General features: G+C 43.7%; 1 protein-coding gene across 2 annotated transcripts in view; it reads right to left on the bottom strand.

Annotated features, from left to right (window-relative positions):
* tenm4 (teneurin transmembrane protein 4) overlaps positions 1 to 26,456 on the bottom strand; it is a gene marked incomplete at its 5' end in the record, with an annotated part of 120,905 nt that overhangs the window by 16,941 nt on the left and 77,508 nt on the right. Inside the window, 10 exons of one of the 2 annotated variants that reach the window (XM_079272465.1) lie at positions 1,906 to 2,078; positions 6,075 to 6,952; positions 10,877 to 11,031; positions 11,612 to 11,844; positions 15,538 to 15,558; positions 15,985 to 16,234; positions 18,984 to 19,127; positions 19,209 to 19,476; positions 20,914 to 21,175; positions 24,893 to 25,012. In XM_079272465.1, coding sequence (XP_079128591.1) covers positions 1,906 to 2,078; positions 6,075 to 6,952; positions 10,877 to 11,031; positions 11,612 to 11,844; positions 15,538 to 15,558; positions 15,985 to 16,234; positions 18,984 to 19,127; positions 19,209 to 19,476; positions 20,914 to 21,175; positions 24,893 to 25,012 — 2,504 coding nt within the window. The remainder of the gene's footprint in view (positions 1 to 1,905; positions 2,079 to 6,074; positions 6,953 to 10,876; positions 11,032 to 11,611; positions 11,845 to 15,537; positions 15,559 to 15,984; positions 16,235 to 18,983; positions 19,128 to 19,208; positions 19,477 to 20,913; positions 21,176 to 24,892; positions 25,013 to 26,456) is intronic. The other variant, XM_079272464.1, reaches the window with a different exon arrangement.

The raw sequence follows: 26,456 nt of genomic DNA, 5'->3' as shown, positions 1-26,456 counted from the left end.
TTTTTTCACATTAACATAAAATAGATATGAGAGATGAACTATGACCTGTTTACACAACTCTAAACAGCTTATAATATGTCATTAAAACTACTAATGATAAAAGGATAATATTTAGAATTTCTGATGGTTTACACTGACTACAGAGTTGTTGAAATGATTTTTGGGACGGTGACAAAAAAGAAAGAAATAGTCTAGAGTACAAAGGGAACTGTTTCTACCAAAATAGATCATCAATGATCGGCAATTAGTATCGGCAGCAAAAGAACGTGATCAGGGATCTCTAAAAGTTATATTAGCTCCCTCCTTTCTTTTGATACGATCCGAACCGTGAGTTTTATGATCCGTTGCACCACTCGTTCAAGTTACGAAGGCTCAGCATTTTTAGCTGTCAATAACAACTAATGATGTCTTTGTCGAACAATGAAAACACAATGAGCAAAGTCAATTAATACAACTGAATAATGACGGATGACGACACACCTGATCGGAGTGACAATAACAATTAAGCTTCCTTGAATCTTAGATTTCTCAGCTCCATAATGACAACATGACTAACAGCCTGGAGGCGAGCTGAAGCTCGACGTGAAGAGGACAAAAACACAACCAGATGACCAGAAAGGAATCGCGATGGCCATGCATTCATGTGTCATGTGATCCCCCCCCCCCCCCACTTGCGAGCTTACAAAGCAGACAATAGTGAATTAATTAACAGCAGAGTTCCTGGCGCCGCTCCTCTCACTAGCAGATGTCTAAGACAAGGTCACAACGGAGGTGACCAGTCCATCGAGCAACAGTGAGAAACCAGAGACTGTCGTCTTCCGTTTCAGAAACAACTTTGTGGCGACTCAGTTTAGGCCAGAGGATGGAGTGCACGCTGGAATCTGAATCAAATGTTAGAGGTGGGGGGAAAGGCTGTGTGTGTATGGCGCAGTCTTTTGACAATTGAGGTATTAAAAGTTCAACGTTATTTACGGGTAATCCATGAAGCAATTGGTCAGGTACAAAACAGGATGTCAGAATGCCTAAATGCGTGAGACAAATCAGGCGGAAAAAGCCACACCAGTCCGCCCTCTGCCTGCGTCCCTGAGGATCTCCAATATGGGCCACCGGCACTGTGCGTTATAAATTGTGTTTTATGACAGAAAGTCAATATGTGTTTCCACTCCGGCAAATGTGAGTTGCCCTACACATTTCATTAAAACAACAGAGGTGCAACAAATACTGCAGTGGGTAAGCTCTGTAATTGATAATTAGTGAGACAATACATCTTCATTTAAAGGTCAGCTCGCCTCAATCCCACAACGCATTGCTAACTAATTCATAAACCCCTAGATAAAGCCTGACTAGTAGTGTTTGAGATATCTGTATCGGAAACGTCTGACTCCACATCAGCACATTAAGATAGAGGTTAATGGAATTTTCTTTGTGCCGCTAAAAGCACTGAAAAATGAATTTGAAAACGTCAGAAACAATGTCCTGGTTAGATGACCCACTAACTTCACGCCCAACAGTTTTCATTTGAACTACCTTTGGTTAGCTCACATGGCAGGAGCTCATGACTCCTTCCAGATGAGGCCAACCAGGCCTCAGATGGTGCTTGGCTGCAAGCTCCCATCCCAGGCATCATGACCTCGAAGTCTATCCCAAAGTGACCATCCCAAAGTCCATAAGATCTCTGAATTGCTCATTGTTTCGTCCCTTACCTGACACTAGTTTGTCTTGGGTTATTCTACGAGGACCTACGGGCCCCTAGAACCAGAAAGGCAACAAAAACCTCTTCATTCTGATTTTAAATTATTCATTGATGTCAAAACTGTGAACATAAGTCAATTCCTTGGACAGAGTCTTTTCAAATAAGGGTCTCAGTCACAACATGTGTCTACCAGCACATTCAAATTCACTAACCCTGCATGAGTGTGTAGAAGGCGCCGGAAGCCGACAGGTTGGTGGTGATGGTGATGTCCTCTTTGTTGGAGCCCTCTGTCTGGATGCGGACCGAGCTGTCGGTGTCTGTGCGGTAGCTGCTCACTCGGCCCGTTGGGTAAGTGACGTTTGTCAGACGCCCGTAACTGTCATACCTACAAGCGAAATACATCGATGAGAACCGAAGAAAGCAAAGAGGGGCATGTCATCTGGAACGGTGTATAAACAGTAACTACAGCAGAATTCTGAACAGTGCTGTCGCCTAAAGAAAAGAAAGAAATACAGAGCCTTGTTGAGATTTCTTATGTCATAAGGAAGCAATCACAAGCACACATGCAGGTCAGGTATGCATAAACGCATGCAGGTACAGATTAACTGCAATAATGAGTTGCTCGTAAGAATTGGGAGTTTTTTTTTGTAAAGTCAGATTTTTCTATATTGGTGTGACAAATTGTGGATATGTGTCAACACAGGCAGTAAACACAGCAGCATAAGCATGGATGTTGAAGAACTTTGGAGTCTTCTAGCTTTTGCAATAGGATGTAAAAGTGACATTAATATGACTGACACTCAGTTTGTAAGTAACTTTCACAGGATGGAAGCATGAAAATAGAAAAAACTAAAACAAAAACAAAAAACAGACACACCTGCTTATTCGCTTATAAGATTGGTGATATCACCTAATCTCATTATAGCAGTCTATGAAATAAGGAGCGCTGAGGTGGCGAGATGCTCCCCAGCCTACCAATCAGTCAATCACAAACAGGAACATGAGTGGCCAGATTGTTTCATTTCGCTCAGAGAGCACATCAGCGTCGAACAATTTGGAATCTTTCAGATTGCCAGTGTTCCAGAGTGAACGGTGCATTACATAGAATGAAGACTCTTATTTGCGCTCTGAATACAGATCGGGAAGCCCTCTTCGATGTTGCTGCCTGCCATAATAAAGCCTCTAATAAATGAGATGGCTGGTGCTGGCTTACGGATATTTCCTCAGTGCTGCCATCTCAAATATCCAATATGGAAAGGAAGAGTGTGAGAGGAATCATCTCCCAGAGATAAATGCTATCTGATCGCACGGGACACGGATTCATAGATGCATTTCAGCCCGAGTCTTCCACTTCAGGAAATACTAAATATCTGAGTAATTCATATCTAAAGCATTTGATTTCTTTTGATACTGCTCGTATTTTATCAGCAGGATATTCTCCCCGCGTTTGTCGTCATATCTGCACTTTTAGCTGTTCAATTCATTGGACGAAGAGAGAGGCCTTGTTTGCCTTCACCTCTGCACAAACGACAAGAGTCCACAAGACAAAAATCTCATTCTAGAGCGACGCTGCGCGCCCCAGCTTGACCACTGACCCACACTCTCCGTCTCAATTAGAGCCTCGAGCCCGAGCTCTAATGGCTCCGGCCTGCTTCGACTCAGCCGCCTATTAGCTTGCTTTCTCTGGACACGTGGGGCATGCGGGGGGCAGGGTGCTCAGCAGAAGGGGAGAGCACTGCTTTCCCCCTGGATGGCCACGGGTCCGTTCGGATTGCATCACCTCTGTGTCACATGCTAGCCCTATGACCTTTTCACGCTGGGGCCCAACAATAGGCCGGGCACTTCATATCAGCGTCCCCCTCCAGCATACCTAACCTCAGTCTTGTGCAGAGCTATTTCCACCGCCTCTTGCTGCCTGAGAACTTCAGGGCACGTGTGACTGATGACTGTGCGTACGATGTAAAGGCAACAGCCATGTGACTGCTTCAACTTCATTAGCGGTTGTTTTACATGATTTGGCTGTTATTGTTGATGTATGGAATCAACCCAGGAACATTTGCTTGAACCCAGTGACTAGATGCATTACAGCCCTGTTAATTAGAGGCCAAGAGAACAATAAGGCATCCTTCAGAATGCCACATGATTTAATGGATTTACAGCAAGCCTTAAGCATAAGCACTTGTCATTACAACAAAAAAAACTTAAGAGGTCAGCGGAGCATCTGTGTATACAGTAAGTGTCAGAGCAAATGAGGCTGCCAAGGTTACACCAGTAAGACAGCATAGCAGATGTCTATTGATCTCAAGTCAGTCCCTTGTTTCTGCATTCACCCAAATTAATTTCAATGTATTGGCGACATGACGTAAGTACATATTAATTAATATGGCTAAAATGTTGAGCAGTGCACTTTGCTGAGCGAGATAAATGGAGGTTCCTAAATGGAGTGACTCTTTATTGGGCCTGAATGAAACATGGACGGTTGCTCATAGGTAAATATGATGTTATTGTTAAATATAAAAAACTTGTCTTCATATTAACTGTAATATATTTCTAAATAATTAAGCATGTGTTGGATGGAGAGTATGTTGCACTCTCTTCCATTTCAATTAGGACATTAATTAACAGGTGATGCTCCACATCTGAGTTGTAGTGTTGATAGTTATGTATCTTTATTGTTTCCATTTCACTGGCCTCCTGCAACATACGGTAGGTACTACATGCTTAAACACTATTTTCACACTTATGACATTTAATGTACATACTGTACAGTAGCTTTTATTATGGATGCGATGACAGTCAAATTGTAGAATGATATGCTTGCGGGCAACAGTATCCCTATTTCTTCCAGTGACTCCATTCCCTGCGATGTTATTAAATATAACGTGTAATTTATACATTGGAAGAATGTTGTAAATATTTTCTGTTTTTAAGTATTTGTGAGACTTTTGAGAAATTCAGGATATCCTGAACATCCATTGTGACCATTTCAGCTTGAAAAAAACCCCAAAATGTGAGTGTCACTGGTGCAATAACGTCTCTCTGTCATCGGGAAGAGTGTTCTCAAACCCATTCTCAAATACTAACAGCAGCCATTTTGCAGGAAGACAAAGAGAAATAATTCAGAATTCCAGCCACCCGCTGGATTTGTTGAAGCCGTAGGCAATTCCCTCTACCTCGAGAAATGCTTATGCAACCGTCTCAGGTGACGAGCAAATCAAACACAGGTGATAAATGTCTGCTCAGATTAAACAGAGCGTCTGATTATGTGTCAGTGTTAGATTCCTCCAGCGGGGTGTAACAGATGTGTGACCAGCTTAATCACACTTTTTGGAATGACACCCAGTGAGGACAGTGTCCCTTGGAACAGTATATTAAGCTAAGGGACAGATTGCTGCATAGAAGTCACGAGACCAAGAAATCCTGAGCTCTAACGCTGCAGCGTATGGGAGCGTTTTCAATCGTTCCCTATTACTGCCTCTGGCTATTTGTTTATGCATATATTTCCGGGGCTTTGTCGCTGACCTGCGAGTAAAATGCGCCAGGCAGCAGATATGTGTTGTTCCCTTTACCTAACAACTCCGAGCTGTGGTCTGCAGTTTGTCACCTACAAGCAAGCGTGCAGATGAGTAACATATCATCCAGTAATCCTATTTTGTATGATAACAGCAAATAGTATTACGCCCATACTTGTATTGTGAGTGACATAGACGCACGCCAACACCTAAAAAGGTTGCTTTTGCGCCAAGATACTAAACTCAAAATGTCAAAGAGCTCTTCAACTCTAGACATTTTGTCACTAAAGAATCTTCGCATTAAGTGCTACCCCAAGAGCTTCCAGTTCAGATATTCCAGAAATGACAAACTGTATCTTGGATCTGACAGATCTATTTAGAGCCATAAATTCCACCTCTTAGTTTGTTTTGATCTGGTTCTGCTTCATCACAAACTCTGCTGTCGTCTCAGGTCCTGCAACTCTCTTAGGCCATGCAACCAACTCATTCCCCTCACCTGTTCTTCCCCGCCCATTGCTCATTCTCTCATTAGTCCCTCGGTATTTGTACCAGTGCACTTTCACTTGGTGTGTTCCTGCCCAGCCTTTCCTAGCCCGTCTTATAGGATTCGTCTTTTCTGACCCTGCTTGCCTTTTTGTTGGACCTTAGAAATCTGGCCGTACCCTCTTTTGGATTTGTTAGCCTTGCTGACTGATGTCCTGGTATTGAACTTGCCTGAACTGATAAGTGCTTATCGTGCTTTTGGGTTCAAGTTTACATTTAGTTGCTCTCTTGGGCGAAGTAACAATCTATGATCAGCTCAACTGGCATTAAGAGTCTGGGTGTAAGAAATATAAAGTTTTATTTGAATGTTTCTAAATATTACTCACTCAAAGAAGGTTGTCCATCCATTTTCATTTGTCTTAGTTGCGAGGAGTCCTGAGCGTCCGTGGTAGGTCATGACAGCTAGTTCTTGACCCTGGGCAGCAACAGTTTTAAGGGCATTGTTGGTGCCAATGGTGAACCAGAATGTCTGTCCATCGGGGACCATCAGCCACAGAGGCATTCCTGTTGTGTCTCGACGGATGTTCACGATGTTTTTGTTCCTATCGGTGATGCTGGTTAGATCTCCTGCTCCCGTGTAGGTCAGATTGTAGAGGTGGTCTCCTGTAGTCAGACTCTGAGTGAAAATGTGGCTGCCGTTGGAGTCGAACAGGTAGAGTTCATCGTGAATGGGAGAGGACACCTCGTACATGCTGAGGGGATTCAGGTAGGGCTTGTTTTTGCGCACAAAGCGGATACGAATGTTGCCCAGATCCGCAATATAAAGCTCCCCGTTCGGACACACCGCCAGAGAAGAGGGAGCATTCAGCTTAGCATCCTTGGCATAGCCTTCATCTCCAAAGTAACAATCACAGTTGGCGTCATTCTTGCAGTCACAGCCACTCGGTGCCCCTGCAACCAGGGAGATCTCTCCATTGGTGGACACCTGTCGTACTCTGTTTATTTTCTTTTCATCTGACTCAGCGATGTACAGAACGCCAGTGTGGGACACAGCCAGGGCGTTGGCGGACTCAAGGGTGGCATGGATGGCCACTTTACTCATGAGGAAATGATCAATCCCGGGCACTTGGCAGTGCATGGGCCGGCCCGCTACAATACGGACTTGATGGTTTTCTGAGATCTTGAGCACTACGTTGTTGTCCAGGACGTACAGGGAGTTGTCCATGGGACTCACTGCCAGGTCTGTGGGCCACTCAAGACGCACCTAACAGGAAGAAAACACCAAGAATATCAGCTTTGGGTCACAAAAAACAGACCATACTTTTATTGATCCACACATTTTCACTTTATCAGAGGAAAACGGTCCCTTAAGGCAAGAATTGTTGAAAATTGCTTAAAAAAAAAAAGATAGGGCTGCTGTGAAAAAGGTGTGCTATCTCATAGCTTACGCTGGAAGCAAAAACTATTTTTTAAACGATTTATTATCAGATAAGGAGGAAGATAGCAGCTGGTGAGTTGTTAAAAGGGGAAATACAAAAGAAACATGATTTTTAAGATCAGAGATGATAACAATAGTGGAGAAGAAAATTAGATCATTCAAATGATCAGATTAACTGAGAAAGAGCACACTGCAACTGATCAGGAGAACTCTGGACACCTGAGGGCTGGGCTTGAGTCCTGTATTTGTCCTCGCTTTGGGCTATTCATTTTGTAATGACACGAGATTGCATAAGTCCTTGAGAAAGAAACTGGAGCACGCTTTCCAAATGAAAGCCTAGCCTGCCTCTGGCCTCCCAAATCATGAATTATTGTTCTGCTAACAATATATCAGGCTTTTAACAAATTGGAATGATTAGATTGATCCAATTTACCAGTCTCCCGCTCACTTATGATCTCTTGGGAACATAATATGAAGTGCAATAATATGAAGTTGCCTTGGAGCACCATCGAAGGAAACTAATTAAAACCTGGACAAAAATACAAAGAAAGGTCCAGATTTTAGGGCACCTATTAGATGGGGGCGGCTTTAGCATTGTTTTGGATACTTTCCCCTACAAATGGGGATGGGAAGGTGAATAAATTGATGTAGCTGTTACTGTGGTTGACTAATTGCATTAACCCTTATCCCGATAATTGATAAGGGAGAAATCTCTGCGCATCAGGTCAGGTGTACTTTGACATTACATACCGTACATCATTACCTCAGGACACCATATCATGCGCCTTAATTACATGTTGGGGGGGGGGGGGACTCTGAATTGTGCACTTTGGGAATGCCAAGTGAGTAGAGAGCTAATACAAAGTGACCAATGCGTAGTATGCGAGTGTGTATCACAGTAAAATAAAAGGACAATGGAGATGCTTTTTGGCCATGAAGACGGCATCAACCTATTGTCCAGTGGTTTAACAAAAAATTCACCGAAAACCTTTCAATAAAAAATGAAGGTAAAAATGCCTCAGAGAACTGTTTTTTCACTGATAAATACGTCAAGGCTGACACATTATAGTCAACGTCTTACGACATGCTGCTCTGCATTACCCAGCACAAAACACATGGCTCTAAAATATAAACCATCTGCTTTCCATATAACACCTTTTATCTACTCGCTCTTGGCAATTTTCAAATTCAAAGGGCAACGCTGACAAAACAATTAATCCAAACCTGACAAGGGATTCTACGGAGATGGTTCCCTGCCACTCTCTACAAGCAGAGCATTTGTCCACCTTTGATTGAAAAACAGATTTCAGCATCGCACACAGCTCACATCCCATAAACCTCCCTTCATCCCCCACAACACAGAGGAGGTTTATATAATAGGACATATCTTGGGTCACATACAACAAACAGAGGGGGACCGGCAGTGGAAACATGTCTTTCGGTGAGCAGACAATGCATTGACTTGGGAAATGAAGGGGAGACTTTCAATTTCTTAAAACCTATTTCTTGTCAACACTGGTGGCTAAATATTTCATGAGCCAGTGTGTGGAGTGGCTCGGGGGAGCTGCCTGTAAGGAGGTTTTCACGCCACTCTGGCTGATGAGGGGATTTTTCCCGTGATGCTGTCCCATATGCTGTAACCCGATCATACCCTCCTCTTTCTTTATACAGTGGGTCAGTAGTCCGCCACCAGCAAAAAAAACAACAAAATGCGCTCATCGTCCGAGGAAGCGAGCCACGGATTTGCACCAACACAACTATTTTTCAATATATTTAAACTTGTATTAGAACTGTAATGTAATTTTCTGAAGGAGAGTAATGTGTCATGATTTGAAGTCCCTCTAAGATTTGAATTGAATGTCACAGTCAGAGCCTTGATCAAGCTTTCTGAAGCTGCTAACACCCTTGAAAGAAGATATGGTTTCCTTCTATTGAAGTTTGGACTCGGCAGGAGGGTGCGGAGATTTCCAAGCGAAAGATAAAATGGAAAAAAAGATTTCTGAAACAGTGAGGACCCATGGCCGTGGTGTAAACAAATTAAAAGATTCACGAAGAGGTCAAACTCTTGACCTTTTGCATGATAATGAAAAGTTTGAAGAAATAAAGCTCACAGAGCTGCACGTTGAATTAAGAGTGAGTTTTGCTGCAGTGTGCTCGCTACACAAATGGCATGGAAAGATAACAATGAGCTCATCAGGGGAGAGAGAGAGAGAGAGAGAGAGAGAGAGAGAGAGAGAGAGAGAGAGAGAGAGAAATTTGACATACGGTAATTCTTTTGCCTAGAACAGGTGAGGTACAGCAAAAGTAATGACCACTGTGATGAGGCTTCTCCAGAGAAACTCTGGTCCTAAGTGAGGGATTGGGGAGTGTTTGAAGTGGGAAGCTATGTGCCCTGGATGAATTTTTAATGGACGCTTTTTACTGTCTGAGTGTCTCTGGCAGTGCTAGTGCGATTTGTCATCGTTGTAGAGCTGCAGTCAGTCTGCCTGTGTCCTCGCTGCTGTGGAGCACGGATAGCGAGAGCATCTATAGGCGCTTGTGTTTGTGTGCAGGGAAAGGGGGGGGGGGGGGGGGAGACTAAGGGAGCAGCAAGCACAGGTCATGAGGCGGATGGAGCTCCCCCAGGGCTGGATATTGGCAGCTGGAGGCTTTGCTCCCTCCACTGAATACATCATTTCACAGACACACAGAAAGCTTCTGTCTGCTGGCATCCGAGGCCCCCTGAGGACCTGTTTGCTAGTCGTCGTACTCGATAACATACAGAATGGGGCAAGAAACGGACTGGGGCATGCAGTGCAGGGCTTGGACATCAATCAAATCTTATCATTTTAGCCTGGGAATAATATTCTCATGGGGGTAAAACTATAACAATTAAAGATACTGTAAACAACACACACATACATAATTGTGTTCTTTTTGATTATACATTACTGCTATGGCATGTATGGCAAAACAACCCCTAACTACCTGGGTTGTAAATTATAATTTCAGGAAAAAAACAAACAGCCATGCATCATAGAACATGTGTGCATGAATCGAGAGCCAGCTAGGTTAAAGGTCATTGTCCCCCTGCAGCTATAGGTCAACAGCCCCTTGCATTTGGGGTTGTGTGGCCACTTGACACAGACATGGAAGCTGTGGGGACTACAGTGCCACCTCTGGTTTCAGCATGGCTCTTGGTTAACCTAAAGCCTTCCACTTTATCTGGTCCGTATTCTTTTTTTGCTGAAAAAAGTCGATTGTAAATTGTCTGTAATCTACGTATAGTTTCACATATTGTCACATTGTGTTTTTAATGTTTTTTGCGGCTTTGCTGCATTACAAACATCCTCTTGATCTGACCTGAACTGAACTATTTCAGTCATCAGCCTTCACTCATGACAACTCAGAGGTTCAGAAACGTTACTAACATGAGCTTAAGTGAACACAGGAAAACAGAATCCAGCCTGAAAACTGGCAGTGGAATCCCAACAGAGTGCCAACAGAGTGCCTGAGGTCCCCAACTTCCTTCCTCTACCTATCCTTTGCAAGTCCTGCGGATCTAAAAACTGGCGTCATGCAGCCGATAAACAAATGTGGATCAGAACTAAGCCGAGGGCCGCTAGATCCCGGCTAGGAGCTTCCAGTTACAGACACAAAAGCTCACACGGGGATGTCAGCATCCTAAAGACTGGGGTCAGTCAAGGAGACTGGTGTAGGCTGAGAGACAGGACAACACATGCCAGGCCGCCCGGGTCAGAGAGGTGGTACCTGAGAGATGTCCATCACTGCATCGCAGCTGAGAGGTCGGGCAGAAGTCAGGTCATTGAAGCCCAGAAGAGTAGAGATGATACCGTTCTGATCAATCCTGCGAATCATGGTCCCATCCACGAAGAAGATTACACCGTACTTATCCACCGTAATGCCTGCGAATAAAAAGTCAATGGACAGGAGAGGGAAATATCCATCAGTTATTTTGTTTATCTGCAACTTAATGTGCGGACAGAGCACCACGAAATGACAATGAAGCGATATTCACTGCAATAAAAATTAAGGACTAATCACGGCAATGAAAGCTAATGCGAGGATTGATTTTCCAAAAAATCAATAGTGGAGAACAATAGACACATCAAACAGATGATGAGTGCTGTATGTATTGATTCAATTACAACTAAAAATGTCATCAATGTAGTCTCTGTCTCTCATGCTCTCTCAGCCTGAAACAACAATGAGGCGGAGAACACTAACCTCAGCCAGGCACAGCTCTGTATTTTTCTATCACTTCAGGGTCTGTCAGACAATCTAGTCACGACAGTTGTGGCAAAATGTTCTATATTCAATGCAAACCTGGAATATACTGTAGCCTTCACAGAAAACTATTATTATATAGTATTGATCTAGCCCCCGGGACTAATGGCATTAACTATCAAGCTTGAAAAGAAAAATGACCCCCAAACTGACTTGGTATTGCACATTACATTGATCATAACAACCTCCGTTCAATACCTCTGGGGTTGGTGAGAGTGGCCTCAGCGGCCTTTCCTCCGTCCCCGCAGCGAGCGTCATCGTATGGGAGACACTGGTCGCCGGTGCCCGCCACCAGCTCTAGATTCTTGGCCACATCTTTCACAGCGTTCATGGATTTCACCTTGAACACCTTCCTGCTGCTGGTGTCCGAAAGGTACACGGCACCGTTCACCGGACTGGTGGCCAGGTAGTACTTATGAGCGGGGCTGTTGCTGAGAGAAGGGAAAAGGGAGAGGAAGAAGCCCAAGTCAATAAAACAGGAAGGGCTACAGCGCGTTCAAATAAGAAACATTGTTTAATACAATTAAAATGGATTCAAAGCCATTTAGAGAGTCAATTGGGCACAATTACAGTAAAAGAATAATAGAATGAGATTAAACACGACATAATGGTGGAGCTTATAACTCATCTACAATACAGTCAGCTTAGTTAGAAATCCCTGGTGTCAAAAGAGAGTGGAAACTCCACTCGTCTATAAATGTGTTGGATACACAGCAGTCATGTGTGGAAATACTGTCCATGTATAGATATAGATGTCTAGTTTCTTTTAGAGTATTGAAACCACCGCAATGATGGAGGGGATGCAGAGTTGGAAAGACAAAGAGAAATGAGGGTCTACTCAGTCATTGGATCCTTTGACAGAAATCCTAATCACTCCCTCATCCCTGACCCACGAAATCTTTGCAATATTATGTGTCTATACAGGAGCCTAACTGTTGCGTATAGAGGTACAAACTAGTGAGTTTTCTTGTTCCCCTGGGACTTCTTTAGAGAAACCCAAATACATAGCTGAATCAATTCCACAAATATGTGTCCATCAGGCACAGCGCAGTGAAAGAATATCCTATTAAACTACCAACACAGTCAGCAAAGCAATCCTTCATATCCACAGGAGGTTGCCCAACCTGACAGATAGACAAAAGAGCCAAATATAACCAATCCTGCTGTGTCGCGACGCAGGCAATCTATTGGCACACTCAAGTCAGGATATAGGTGTCAGAAAACACAGAAAACACTGTTGGTAGACAAATCCATAGCAGTACAAATGAAGTGGCAGGGAGGACTATTTCCATTAGGAATCTGCTGCTGTATACAATAAAGACATGATCTTCTGCGGGAAAATCAAACCATGACAAATTGTAACGAACAACACCTGATCCCAATAGGGCTGAGTAACCCAAATAACCCAGTACCAAGTAGCAATACAACTGTATACCATCCTTTTTTTACCCAGATCTACAAAACAATAATTATTTGTATGGTTTTGCCCGCAGCCAATCGCTGCACGAAATTAGCAAATCTATTCTAAATGAGTGGTGTAACGGACCGCTGTCGATCCGTGATCCGTACGGATCACCCCTCACGGTTCGGCACACATGTGAACCGCAGATTATTTACACAGTTTACCTTAACCAACACAGTGTGAAATAAAGTTTTACTGACATCGTTATCGGCCAATGTTCAGTAAAATATGCGATCGGGACATCGTCATTCATGCTTTCTAGTCGCCGATCTCTGATCATTTTACATTGAGAACAACCAATCCGTGTTGAAAATGACCGGAGGACAGCTGGTAAAGTGGCTGATGGACAAGTTAGTTTACAACAACTCAAGCAGCTTATAATACGTCATTAAAACTACGAATGACAAGATTTGTTTGAATCAATGAAAGTACAATCTTTTATTTCCTTGTTATTTAAATTGTGTGCCTTTATGAAAAAACACCATACATTTCTTGAGTAAAAGGATAACATTTAGAATGTTTGATGGTACACTGACTTCAGAGCAGTTGAAATGATGTTTGGGACGAAGGCAAAAAAGCCTGGAGCATTGTAGACCAGCTGCTATAATCAAACAACAAAGGGCTCTGTTTCTATCAATAAGGATCATCAATGATTTGTATCAGCGGCAAAAAACATGATCAGGGATCTAAAAGTTGTATTTGCTCACTTTTTTCTTTTGTGCCGATCCGATCCGTGACTCTGATCCGTGACACTATCCGTACCGTGAGTTTTATGATCCGTTGCACCACTAATATAAATCATTTAAACCGTTATCAAGTAAATAATTGCAGTATTTCCCTGTCGTTGTTGACTGTTGGTCAGACGAAACAAGGAATTAGTAACCAGTTTAGCAGTGTCGTGTTTAGCGTCCCCTTAATGATGACCAGCGTTATCAGAGCAGGGTACAGCACAGTTCTGCCAGACCTGATAAGCGTTACCAGGAAACCTGTCAGCAGGGTGTCATTCAAAGTGGATTAAGGCAGAATTTCAACCATAACCTTCAGGGTTCTTTCAGGGCTTATGGCCAGCATGACAGGGCCAAAGCTTATATTTGTATAATACAACAAGAAGGAAAGACCAGTGGGTCTGTGGGATTGTCAACTCCGGTACGTAACTTTAAATGACAATTGACCTCCAATGAATCAGCGATGACAGCACACTGCAGCAAACCTCAGGCACACATGTCACAATCAGCCCACTGACCAAGTCGACTGATATGTTGGTCGACAGTACATTCCAGGGACAACTGGATGGCTTTGGAAGAAAACAAAAACAAAACTGCTGTTTTAGAGTCGGTCAGTATCAAGCCTCAATAACTGGATTCTACTTTGCATGGTATCTGCCATGTGCAATCGGCTGATACCTTATCAGCTCCCAGTTGCATGTAGAACAGTGTTGGTCCCCCCCCCCTTAGCGTTTGAAAGTATGAGGCGTTATTCCCTGACCTTGAGCCATGGCCACATACTCCATCTATATTCACTGACAACATCTAGTTTGTAGAAGATAATTGGATTTTGCTGCATGCTGGCGCGGCAGCGGAGGGCGTGCGGTTGGAATGGACGGGGACATCCTTAGTAGGGGGTCAATGAACATGGCAGTGAGAACAACCACCTCCCAGGACTATCGCCAGCTCACACATGAACAGGAGGCAGCCATCCGTTTCATACGGACACATGCTGTGTTTTGCCTTCGTAAATCTCCTTTTTAATATGTAAATGTGTTCGGGGTACTGAGAGCGAAGGGACGGGGCTTTGACATTTCTTTAGATGTGCTCTAGCAAACACAGCACGAGTCTGTATGGGACGGTTTTAAGTTAGTGTATGTGAGCGTAACGTCTTGTTAGTGAACAAAGACATCCGAGATACAAAGACTGACAAAAGGATAGATGCGGAGAGACGGGAAAAGCAATAGAGAGCATCTGAGCGTTTTATGAATGTGGCCGTTCTTGAAAATAGAGGCCAGTGACCTGCATCCCCTGGCTTTTCATCCTCAGTTTGACTACATGTTCCCCAGCTGTAGTCAAGACCCTTTGATAGAAAATCAATCAATAGCCCTTTGCCCGAGACATGGTATCTAAAGACAGCACGCAGAGATTTCCCCTTACCGCTGTACCTGCTAAGCCAGATGAGGTCTTTGTATCTTAAACCACTGATAAGATCCACACTGAGTTGCCATCTTTTTAGTCGTAAAATACATACCGATACATATATTAAAGCGTGATGAAACTTCTTTCCTCTCGTGCTGTTGTGTTTCATTGCATGTAGCAAGATGTGCCGAACACAATGCAATGTATGTTCTATATCCCGCTCTGAAATGTTGACTTGATTCCTTGACTCCTTGACAGATGGCAATTCCAAAACCATTTTAATTAAAGGGACACGTTAAAAAGCAGAAGACTAGATGACTCAATACTTACATGCCTATATTGTATTGTTTATTATCATAAACCACCAATAAACTACTAAATCTGCAGCTTTTTACAGCTCAAATTTAAAGATATGATCTTCTAGCTGCTCAAAAGGGCACGTCTAAAATGGGCTCGCTCAAACGGGCACTTTGACATCAAGTATGTGGACTGTGTCCTTTTTCTATATTAATTTGAGCAAATACCGTTTGGCTTACCTATGCCTGAAGTCTTTATTTCTGTTTGCCAAGAGCAGCAGAACATGAGAGAGGAAAAGACAGGAGAGGAAATGTTAGTTGTTAGAAGATAGAATAAAAAAAAAACGGCTGTTAGTGGACAGATTTATTTAAAAGAGAATCATGACAAATAATAATGAATTATTATTACTAATTTCTTATCTACTCAAACGTCCGTCTTTACTGACGATAACAGAGAAATTAATCTTTTCCTGGAACATCTTCTGTTAAGACCCCATTACATGCTCTTCAGCCCCTACCAGGGCCAAACTGCAGCTGTTACAGGTGGATGAGACGGCCCGGACCATCAATCCTGGGCCTGAGGGCGTTTCTGTCTATCTCGATCGACCTCAGTGGTTTACGACCTGTGTGCAAGCCCATCTGAGCTCATGGTCCTGAGTGAATGTCAGCAGGCTACTCCTCTGTTACCTGAGCTCCAGGACGCTGGTGACGTTCCCCGTGGTGAAAATCCTCCTCACGTAGTTGAAGTCGCCCACATACAGACTTCCATCTGAGCCACACGCCAGAGCCACGGGGGCCAGCAGCTTGTTTCCGTCAGCAAGGCCATTACAGCTGGGGCAGGAGATGCTGCGCCTGCGCCCGTTCCCCATCACGCTACCGATTACAGGAGGCTGCTGGGAGATGAAGACGTTCTCCCCGTTGCCCATGTGAAGAATTCCTGATGAGGGCACAGGAAAGAAAAGTAAGTAAAAACACCTGCAACGTGTCTCGGTTGAGCAGAGTTGACTGGGCTCTCTTTCCCTAAAATTGGATGCGAGAAAAAATGCAAAGACTCGGTGGAGTTGTGGAGCGAGTGAAAACGGATGTGACCAGCTGGTTATTTCTAATTTTTGCCATTTTGGTAACCGGAGGTGGGCTCCAACAATAGGCGGTTAAATCAGCTTCTCTTTTCTTTGAACGCAGCAGTGTTTCCTAAAATGCCAGGAAGTGCATCCGGGCCAGTTTCTCCCAAGACAAAAACAAGAGGCTTTATTATACAATGAATATTTAGCACCAAAAAGATGTTGCCAAAGGCAGATGAAGTTGGATTTACATTTTACGAGGCACTTGAAATCCTGTCAACAATCCTTTTTACAAGAAATATATTCAGGCAGTTACAATACAACTGCAAACATATGAAACGAAAAACTAAGTTACTGTTGACTGTACTTTCCACCACAGGGATAACAAAGGTTGCACCTAATTATTCATATTTAGGCATGTTTGCATGCATATATAAATTACACTTCTGCAAATTGTTCATGCAATTCACATTACAACATTAAGTCAAGTCAATTTTATTTATGAAGCCCAAATTTGCCTCAGGGGGCTTTACACCCTCTGTCCTCTTCCACTTCAGATAAGGAAACGTTCACACAACATGCATTTGATATGATTACAGGAACATTTATTGTTTGGAGTTTAACTTGATTAAAAAATGTTGCTACATTAAGGTAAAGGTGCTCAAGACACATCCGGCTGGATGCTGCCATCTACACTTGCAGAAATCTGCAGATACACTTTGACTCTGTAGAGAACAGCATTCCAGACTGGTGTGTAGAGATGCATCGGGGCTATATCAATAGCTTTGCAAGTTCCTCGTCCGAAGATTTAATTAATTAAGACACCCGTGCTGTGTGTGATGATGGGCAGTGCCGTTAACGAATGGCGAGCCGAAGGATTCAAACGGAACGCTGGAGTCGCTCTGTTTGTTTGTAAATGGGCAACTGCTTGCTAACACGTTACTGGTGAGAACTTGGTAAGCTAATGCTATTCTAGTGCCACCATGCTGCAAGGCTCTCCTGGTCACTAATTGCAGATTCAAATATATACTGAATAAAAACTTTAAAAGAGAGTGAAGTTCAACACACAGACAATAATCGGATGTGTGCACCGTCTGCCAACTGAAGCCATGGAAATTGCTCTGTGTGCCCGTGTTTGCAAAAAGAGGTGGTCTTAGCGGATGGAAACACAGGCACGATTTCACGCCAAAATGGGGAGCAAAAAGCCCTTGGCACAAGTGGAATCTCTTGGAGCTAGAAAATTACCACACGGGCACACAATCACAAAAAAAATTGACTTGCCCCGATTAAAAATGGCAGCACGCCTGCCTCCCTGCCTCCACCGGCTTTGTGCATGAATAAAAGTAGAGCTGTGTGAATACAGTCCATGTGCAGGCATTCAGGCATGCAAACCCCCCTAAACACGCACACACACACACACACACACATGCACACATTATGTTTCCATTAGTGTTGCCAATCTACTCTTGGAAAATGTTCAAATATGTTAATGTAAAGATGCTCCTGCTGCCCAATCAATGTAATCATATTTGAAATGCAGCATCTGTGTGTCTGCAGGAGTTTTTCTGCTTCTGATGGTACTTGGTGACCTGAGTTCTTTGAGCAGCACAACATTTGGTGCATCAGAACGGATCAGCCAAGCATCTCCTTCCTGGGACTTGATTTAATATTACTGCTGCTGCTGGGAGCAGCAGACTGACAGCAATTAAATGAGGGATGATTCTAGAAATGCTGGGCATCAACAGGACATGGAGGTGCCAACTGGGGTGGTTGCATGGGGGGGGGAAGAGGGTAGCTCTCTCTCCCTCCCCCGGACAACACATTCAGACTTAGCAGGTTTAGTGTGACGGATCAAACTGCAACCCCCCTAAGCACTTTTCATATAAGTATGCCTCATCTCCTCTGATGAGCCCTTCCAGACACAAACAAACTGTAAAGCCTGGCCATTGACAGGTGCTGCCATAAGTTTTCTTTTCTCTTCATTCCTACTTCTGCCTCTCAGGAGTAATTGGCTGGCAATGGGAAAATTGACCCCCCTCACCTAAAAATGGACAGCAGTAATAAAAATGTCAGATCTATCTGAGGATACATGACTGCTGAATTGAAAAAGCCTGAAAATGCCACAGACGGGGAGGACAATTCAATGTTACACAAAAAGCATCATCTGAGGCGCATGGTGGTACTTATCTGCAGTCGTGGGCACATGCAGCATGTTATGTGTAAAATGCGATAAGGAGCGGCAAACTGAAGAATTACACCACCAAATGTTTCCATCTTAGCAAAGGACAAAGTCTATTATTGAGTCCCAATGAGATTTAATTTTATAAAACAAAACAAAAAACCTGCTCGTTAAATAGGATGCTTGTTTCCAATGTACATTAAATTAAACAATTGTCTTTAGATTTGTAACTTCCCTGATATTAATGTGCAGTAGTTATCTTTAGTATAACTTTATTATCTTAAAAAAACGAACTGCAAATGTATTTACCTCACTGTGCTTTTAAAACGAAACAATGGAATGTTAAAATCAAGATTTCTTTCAGCATGAAATCATTTTTTGAGTAGGTGGTTTAATGAACGAGTGGCTCATTAGGCATTTCCAAAAGGGATTAGGAGTTGACTCACCGCTCTGGATATTTAAAGCATGGTGCTTGTCGATAGTCCATCCTCCCAGTTTGGAGGCGGTGTTTTCGTGGCCCTGAAGTACTGCCGTCCTCTTCTCCCATAGAATAAGGTCTGGACAGGACTCATACTCAAAACCAACAGATACTAAGGAAAGATGAAACTAGCATTAGTGTCTTCTCGTTGAAAAAATACAACATTATATGCAATAACTACTTGATCACCTACCAAATGCTTCAGACAAGCCGTAGACCTTCTGGCTATAGACATCAGCCTTGTCCCACACAAAGTCATACAAGAGGTTTGGGGCTGCAGGAAACCACTTCCTGAACAGCCGGCCTTCCACAGCCACCATGAGGTGAACCTTCATCAAGTTGAAAGGGATTGTGGAGTGGGTGAGGGTCACCCTCAGTATTGACTTGTAACCCGGAGTCCTGCTGCTTAAATAGCCAAGCTTCATATCTGTCCCTGGTATGGGCACTTCCTCCTGCAGAGACTGTGGACGAAAAAAAAGAACGCTTATAAATGACAGAAAGACCAACATAAATCCCGAAGCTAGCTGACAGAAATTGCAAATTCTGAAGCGCTTCGAAATCTATTTTCCTTAGTGTTTGAGGTAGGATTAATAACATGCCTCTGCGTGTCCTTTATTTCACACACATTAGCAATTTGTCATTCCTTTGGTCAGTGGCCACCGCAGCATTTGTTACACCTCTTTCATAGTCGCCCCCGAAACAAATATATTGAACCGTGTGAAGATTAAAGACATCAATTAGAGGACAATTACGTTCATGCGTTACAGGGAATTCAATGACGGATTTCTTCATTATATACTATTTTCATAATTGAATTAATAATAGCAAGTCCTTCATTAGGACAATAGCCTTCCCTGCAATCCATATGGCAATGGCATCACAAGAGTGCCCTTGGGCTCAGAGCTGGCACTGTCCGATCATATACAGAGTAATAAACGTTGGTTTAGTAGGAGCCAACGCTGTGGCCTTGGGGATGTTCCACTGAGGTCAGACCTGTAACCTCTTGATGATTCAACAGTAGGTCAGCACTCAATTATATTGTACGGTATTCATATTTAGGATCAAAGGTCGACAGCACTGGTTTGGTTGACCAGCTCCTCTCTGCTCTAATTAAATGACCTCTCGTCGCCTGTCTCCACCGAACAAGATGTAAAGTAACAATTAAAACGGCTACCCAACGCGCCATCGGTCGGAGGACATGTCACTCATGATGTGTTTCTTTCCAAATGTTCACGACTGTGGCAGCGCCTGGTTAAATGATCAGAATGGTCTTTTATAAGGACAAGTGTAAATTGGAACGATGTCATAGTGTGGCGCTCTTGCAGCTCAAGGGACAGCAAAGACAAGGCTGCTATAAAGAGACCAGGGCTGCGTGCTAAATTCACTCATATGCCATAAATCGAACGAAGCAAAGTCGGAGACAAAGTAATAAGAGAAGGGCACAGAGATGCCTGCTGGACGTACAGTGGCCATGCATTCACCTGCCCACGCAAGTGTGTGCTTGCACAAACAAGACGCATGCACGTGTAGACGGACAGCAAAGATATACGCAGTCATGAAATATACTCAAAAAAGCAAGTAGTTTCTAGTGTTGCGTGTATGCTTCATCTAGGAGCCTACAACCCAGGAGAAATTAAAATTGTCCAGGCTGTTTTCTGTGTGCGAGGTAATCATCATCACTCTGCAGCGAGGCAGTACAATGCACATTGTAAATCGCCAGAGTTCCACGGACCAATTACACCGGAGAGATAAAATCACAGCACTGCCACCAGTTACCATTACATTCGTGCTAGATGACTAGTCTACAGATGTGGGGCATGATTCATTTGGAGGAGAGACCCATGTAGACCACAACCTGCAGGGCAGTGAAAAGGGGTGGGGGGGGGGGGGGGGATCACCTGGATTTCGGGTACGACGGTGCGCCTTTCAGAGCAGGAGCCGGCGAAGGCGGTGAGCGGGGCCGGCGACACCACGGGCCCCGGCCGGGCGAAGCTGCTGAGGTCGCAGCTGGGGATGTCGTTCTCCTCGTGCCGCATGACGATGGTATCCATGACAAAGAAGCGTCCCCACGGCAACCAGAGAGTGTGCTCCTGCGTGATGAACGGGGCGCGCTCAAAGTGTAGGGCTATGGCTATGCCCCCGTTGGTCACCAAGTCAAAACTGGAACACAGAGGCGCACAATGTCAGAGAGGATGAATGTTGACTCACACACAGTGAATGATGTATTTTTTCAAATGAAATGCGGTGAAAATTCCCATTAGCAGTGCATGTAATCGGTTGTGTGTTGCGGATTAAAGCATGCGACGATTTACTGTGAATATAATGACTATTTTCTAATTAAGTGTTGTTATAACGGATCAAAGTGTAATAAATTCCTTGTTTTATAAAAAGAAGGCTGTGAAGACAGGATGCCGTTTCACTATTTAGCATTATCTTTCAGGCGCACACAGGCTGAAAATACAAAAGGACGATTAATCACAATGTTGGCAGCACATATCTTAATTACTGTCATAATCTGTAGATTTTACTTGATGGATGAAAAACAGTAGATGCTTGCTGTAAATTCAGGCATGGCTGTTTCGCCCATAGCGTGTGTGATGCACTGCTCCTGCGCTCATATTTATATACATATGTGTGAGAGAGAGAGAGAGAGCAAGAGAGAGAGCGAGAGAGAGAAAGAGAGATAGAGAGAGAGAGAGAATGAGAAATGTGTGCCGCAGGATGGAGGCAGCCGCCACTTCTCTATTGATCCCTAAGATGAAGGCTGTCCACTCGAACATCAGTCTAAAAGCCCTGCAATGCAATCCCATCTACTGTTGCATTTAAGGGCCCCTGCCTCTGGTCTGACCTGAGTGGGTCTCAGTAAACAGGCTGCACTCTGGCGGTTTAATCATGTCTGACTGCTGCATTGTGCCTGCACCTGCACTGAATTTCTGCAGCTCTTGTCACTTCTCTCTTAGAGCCAATTAGGACCTGGTCATCAACAGGCCCATGGGAAGCATCTTTTTTTTCAAATTACAGGTCCAAATAGTGGCCTCTGTATTAGGTAACCTCCCTCTTGGTTTAAGCCACGATGAATAATTTGCTCAGTTTAACTCCCCTTGAGGCTGAACATCTGATTGGCAGTGGCGATAAACAAAAGCCTGCGCCGCCCTTGGTATTTTGCCCTTGGCTGGGTGCGAGCTTGTCCAGTAGTGCGGAGGCTGCAGAGCTGATGTGGGCTGATAGTCGTACCCTTGTGCTGCCGCGATCCATCAGCCGCCGTACAGTCTGCATGATGCCTGGCAGGGCTAAGGCTACGAGTTCTCTAAACACTTCTGGACAGACACCCATGGGCAGCCCGGCCAATCGATTGGAGGGATTCGCCGGCTGTTATCAATCATGACAACAGCCTTAAGCCATGTGACAACATTTATTAAACTACCTACAGCAGCCTTGGCTGCTTGTGCCCTCGGGGAATGCATCAGCCTCAAAGAGTTAACCCTCATACCTGCCTCATACCAATTATATGCAATCATTTCTCAGACAATGTCTACTTATAATGAAGTGGACTGACAAGTGGAAAATAAGTGAATCAAGGACACGTAAGTTTAATAAGAGTGAGTAAGAACGATGTACTGTAGATGCTTAGGTGACAGGTGAGGTGCCCTTATGTACGTCTGAAGTGGGAGAAAGAACACGAGTATTAGTTCCTCACCAGTTATAATTATATTCAGATTAATTATATAACATATAACATTGACATGGCTGACGTGTGTTTACAGGGGAAAAAAATCAACCACCGCAAGCATAAATAACAGTAATTATAATTCTTATTTTATATAATTATAAGTACATGTGAGATGTGACTATTATATATTGTCATCTTAGGATATGCAGAGGGATATTTTTGCAAACACAAGTGGTATACAAGTTGTAAAGTGTACACTGGACTTCCCATATCTATATGGTGGCTCCTATAGAGGTCATCTCAAGCACGTAATAATGCAATTAGCTGGAGCCCCGTCAGCATTCTTCTCATTATTGGAGAAAAGCATAAAAGGGAACGGGCGTGTCTCAATGCTCAGCCAACTCAGAAAATGGTTACACAGCTGTAAAGGAACTAAACTAACCTCTTTTGTTTAGGCCAGAAAACTTTTCAAGATAGTGGAAAAGGTAATTTAAAACCTAAGCCCTTGGACAATAAAGAACACATCATAAAAATGAGTTGAGACAGCTTTCCCATTTCTAAATGGCTGAACAGGTGCATTTCTGATTTCACGCTGCACTGAGCCAGTTTACAGTGATTGCTGGGGAGTTGCAGGAGATTGGGCATGTTTACAGGGGAGCCCGGGAGATGGAGTAGTGTTTACACATATGCCGGGAGGGAGAAAGGACTGTAGAGCTTTGTGCAGGAAAAAACGGAGTGATGCATAAGAAAAATCGTACCATGCATTAATGGGAAAAGGATAGAGATGAGGGGAGCCAGTGCAGTGGAAAGGACATGAGACCTAGGCTCAAGGAAAGTACGGGACATAAGTGAAAGAGTAGTGCCCAGAGAGGAAAGGCTTAAGGGCGGTGAGGGATTAGAGGAGGAGTAGGGCGAGGGGATGGGGAGCAGATGAAATGAGCGAGGAAGGTGACGATGATGAGGTGGAGATGGGAGATTTTTTGTGAAACTGGGAAAAAGAGGAGTGACGAGAAGACGGAAGAAATGAGGAGAGGCAAGAATGATCCAGATCAAACCTGCGACAAAGATGTGGGCCTTTAGAGTGCCGGTGACTGATAAAAGTGTCAGGAGGAAGTGGGGCTTGGAGAGCAAACACCAATTCATGCTTTGCTGTGATAGAGAGGCTTGGTTTGCCACAAGACCTGACTAACACTGACTACTATGAGAGATACCGAGGGATTGGAAGTTGTGAGAGTTTGCAATCTGATGCAAAAAAAAAAAACAGGATCAGAGAAGAACACAACACTCGATGTGTCACCCAAAGTTCTTTCTCTCTGGCCTTTCTCTGTCACTCTTAGAAAGTAGGAGATGAAACACATCGAATGCAGCGAGAGGTTTTTTGTCTGGATCTCTCGGAGTAACTCCACTGGTGCCAAAGCAGCCGGCATAGAGTCGCTCAGTCTTTGTCCACTTGTTTCATGAGAACACTTTCTCCAAGAGGTCTTGTGGTAGTGTAATGAGACACCAAGAAGCTACACAATGAGTTTACTGATAACGTTTCCTTCTATCTTGCAGAAACAAAAAATATGTGGATTCATTTAAGGAAGATAGCGGAACAAATATTTTGTTTGCATTCTTTTATTGACATATCTTTAAAACAACAACACAACTTATTGAAGTCAGCTTTATTTTGTCACCCATGACATCTACGGCAAAAAAAATGGAGCTACAACAACAGCAGAGACAGATGCAAAGGAAATGAATTGCAAGTCTGATTAAGTGAGACAAAACTTAAATGTCTCACTGAATCTTCCTTTGTCAAATAAATAATGTCCATCTGCACTGTGTTTCATGGCCCCAGCGAGCTGCTTTGAATTGGCATATTTTATTCTTTCCCCTCCCTGCTGCTACTGAAGCATAACTTATGAGTGTACCAGAAGGGCTTTGTTTGATTTCTCTGGGAATTGAGCCGAGAACTCCAAAATTGGACCAAATGAAAGCAGAAAGCAGATCAATGGCGGCACAGTTTGCTGTGGCAACTGTGTTTTTCTTCTTCTTTTCCCCTTGCATCATTAGAAATCAGCACAGCTTAACAACGCGAACGCTATTTGACAATAATATAAACGTCGTTGTCACATCTTTGCACAGGATATTTAGGCAGCGGTTGGTGGCATTTGCATTGCATCCCTTGTTTTGGTGTGTGTCAATATAAGGCCAAGAGCTCTTACCTTCCATCCTGCCGGGTGATTGTGTAACCGTAGGATGGGTTGTTGATGAAACTGATGTTGACGCCAACCAGCGGTGTTCCATCCGAGGTCACTACTTGTCCACGGATGACACAAGCATGGCTGCACGGGAGAGAAAAAGGCCAAAGCAGTTGCAATGATGAAATACTTTTTTCGATATTCTCCAAGAACGCTTAAGTTGTAAAAAAAAGCATACAGTAAGAATGGATGCTTCCAGAAGGAAACACTGTACACAATACAAAACAAACAGCCATAACAGAAACAGAACAACCTAACGCCTCCTAGGATGTCTCTACGGGTTTTTTCATCCAGAATAATGAGATAAGGAAACTTTACTTTGCCTTTGCTCTAATTAAAAAAAAAAGGATTTATCTTTTCCATTACAGAATGCAAGAGAGGAAAATAATAGGACGGCAGATTGCAAGACTTGCTTGGCTGGTTATCAAGACCTTGACAGATTTCCAGACTGACATCAGGTCTCCAGAAGCTGCATAAATTAGATCTGATCATCAGTCCCCACCGATCAATAGTGGGAAGTCATCCACATTCACCTCCTAATCTTACTGAACTGATGAGTTGAGACCTTGCTGTTTCACGTCTCTCCCCGTCGAGTTTTTGCCTACGTCATTAGCAAGGCCCAACTCATGTTCAGCCATCGTTTCTGTGGTCGTCCGCAAAAAAAATCGGCCCCCTAACAAATGCCTCACTGCCACTTCTTCATTAGACCGTGGCTATTTTTAATACTTTTGGGTCTTAAACACTGGCACGTACCGGAAACAATTAAGACTCGTGTGTTAGTAGCTGCCCTCAACATGTCCTTACCAGAGGCAAGATCATTCACCCCACACAATCCTGGTCCCCAGAAACCCAGTTTTATGTTAATTAGGCCGGGTCTCCTTCAGAGGACCTTGGCTGTCCACCACTGCACTGTAAACAAGTAAGGAGATACTGTTCTGAGTCCTTGGGCTCGTACCCAAAGAGCTGTCTTTAATTCTATTTACATGCAATTACTACTAAAGTGAGCGCAGCACGGGCCTAGCCAGCTACGATTAATCATTCATGCCAACAGTTTATTTTAGAGTCTTGTTTGAAGAAGCAATCATCCACATTTCCTTCAGACGGAGCTGAGAAAGTGGAACTATCTCCTTCCTGCCTCTCTGAGCCACATGGGGAGATGATTCTTCGCTGTCAAGACAAATTATTTAAATATTGACATCAAACAGAAGAGAAAGAAAGAGCAGCAAAGGAAGCGTGAAGCGTTCGCCGCAGAAACTTCACTCGTCCAAGAGGATTCACAAAGTCAAAAGCGACCGTCACAATATCTCCAACCTCCAGCTATTCATACATCATCCGCAGAGGGCGCGTCAGGACATGTTGTGAAAAATGAACGCAGCAGGAAATCATCTCTAGTTCATGTGTTATTTTTAAAAAGTGGAAGTATTCTGGATAACAACACTTGGGTCTGGTCTTGGGGTGGAATTTGCCACTGATGTCATGGAAGTTGTGTTGACGCATGACGCTAAAACCGCCTGACTTTTGAGACACA

Source organism: Melanostigma gelatinosum (assembly GCF_949748355.1).
Source record: "Melanostigma gelatinosum genome assembly, chromosome: 7".
Lineage (NCBI taxonomy): Eukaryota > Metazoa > Chordata > Actinopteri > Perciformes > Zoarcidae > Melanostigma > Melanostigma gelatinosum.
Note: the sequence above shows the minus strand (reverse complement) of the source record. Positions and strands in the feature narration are given on the sequence as shown.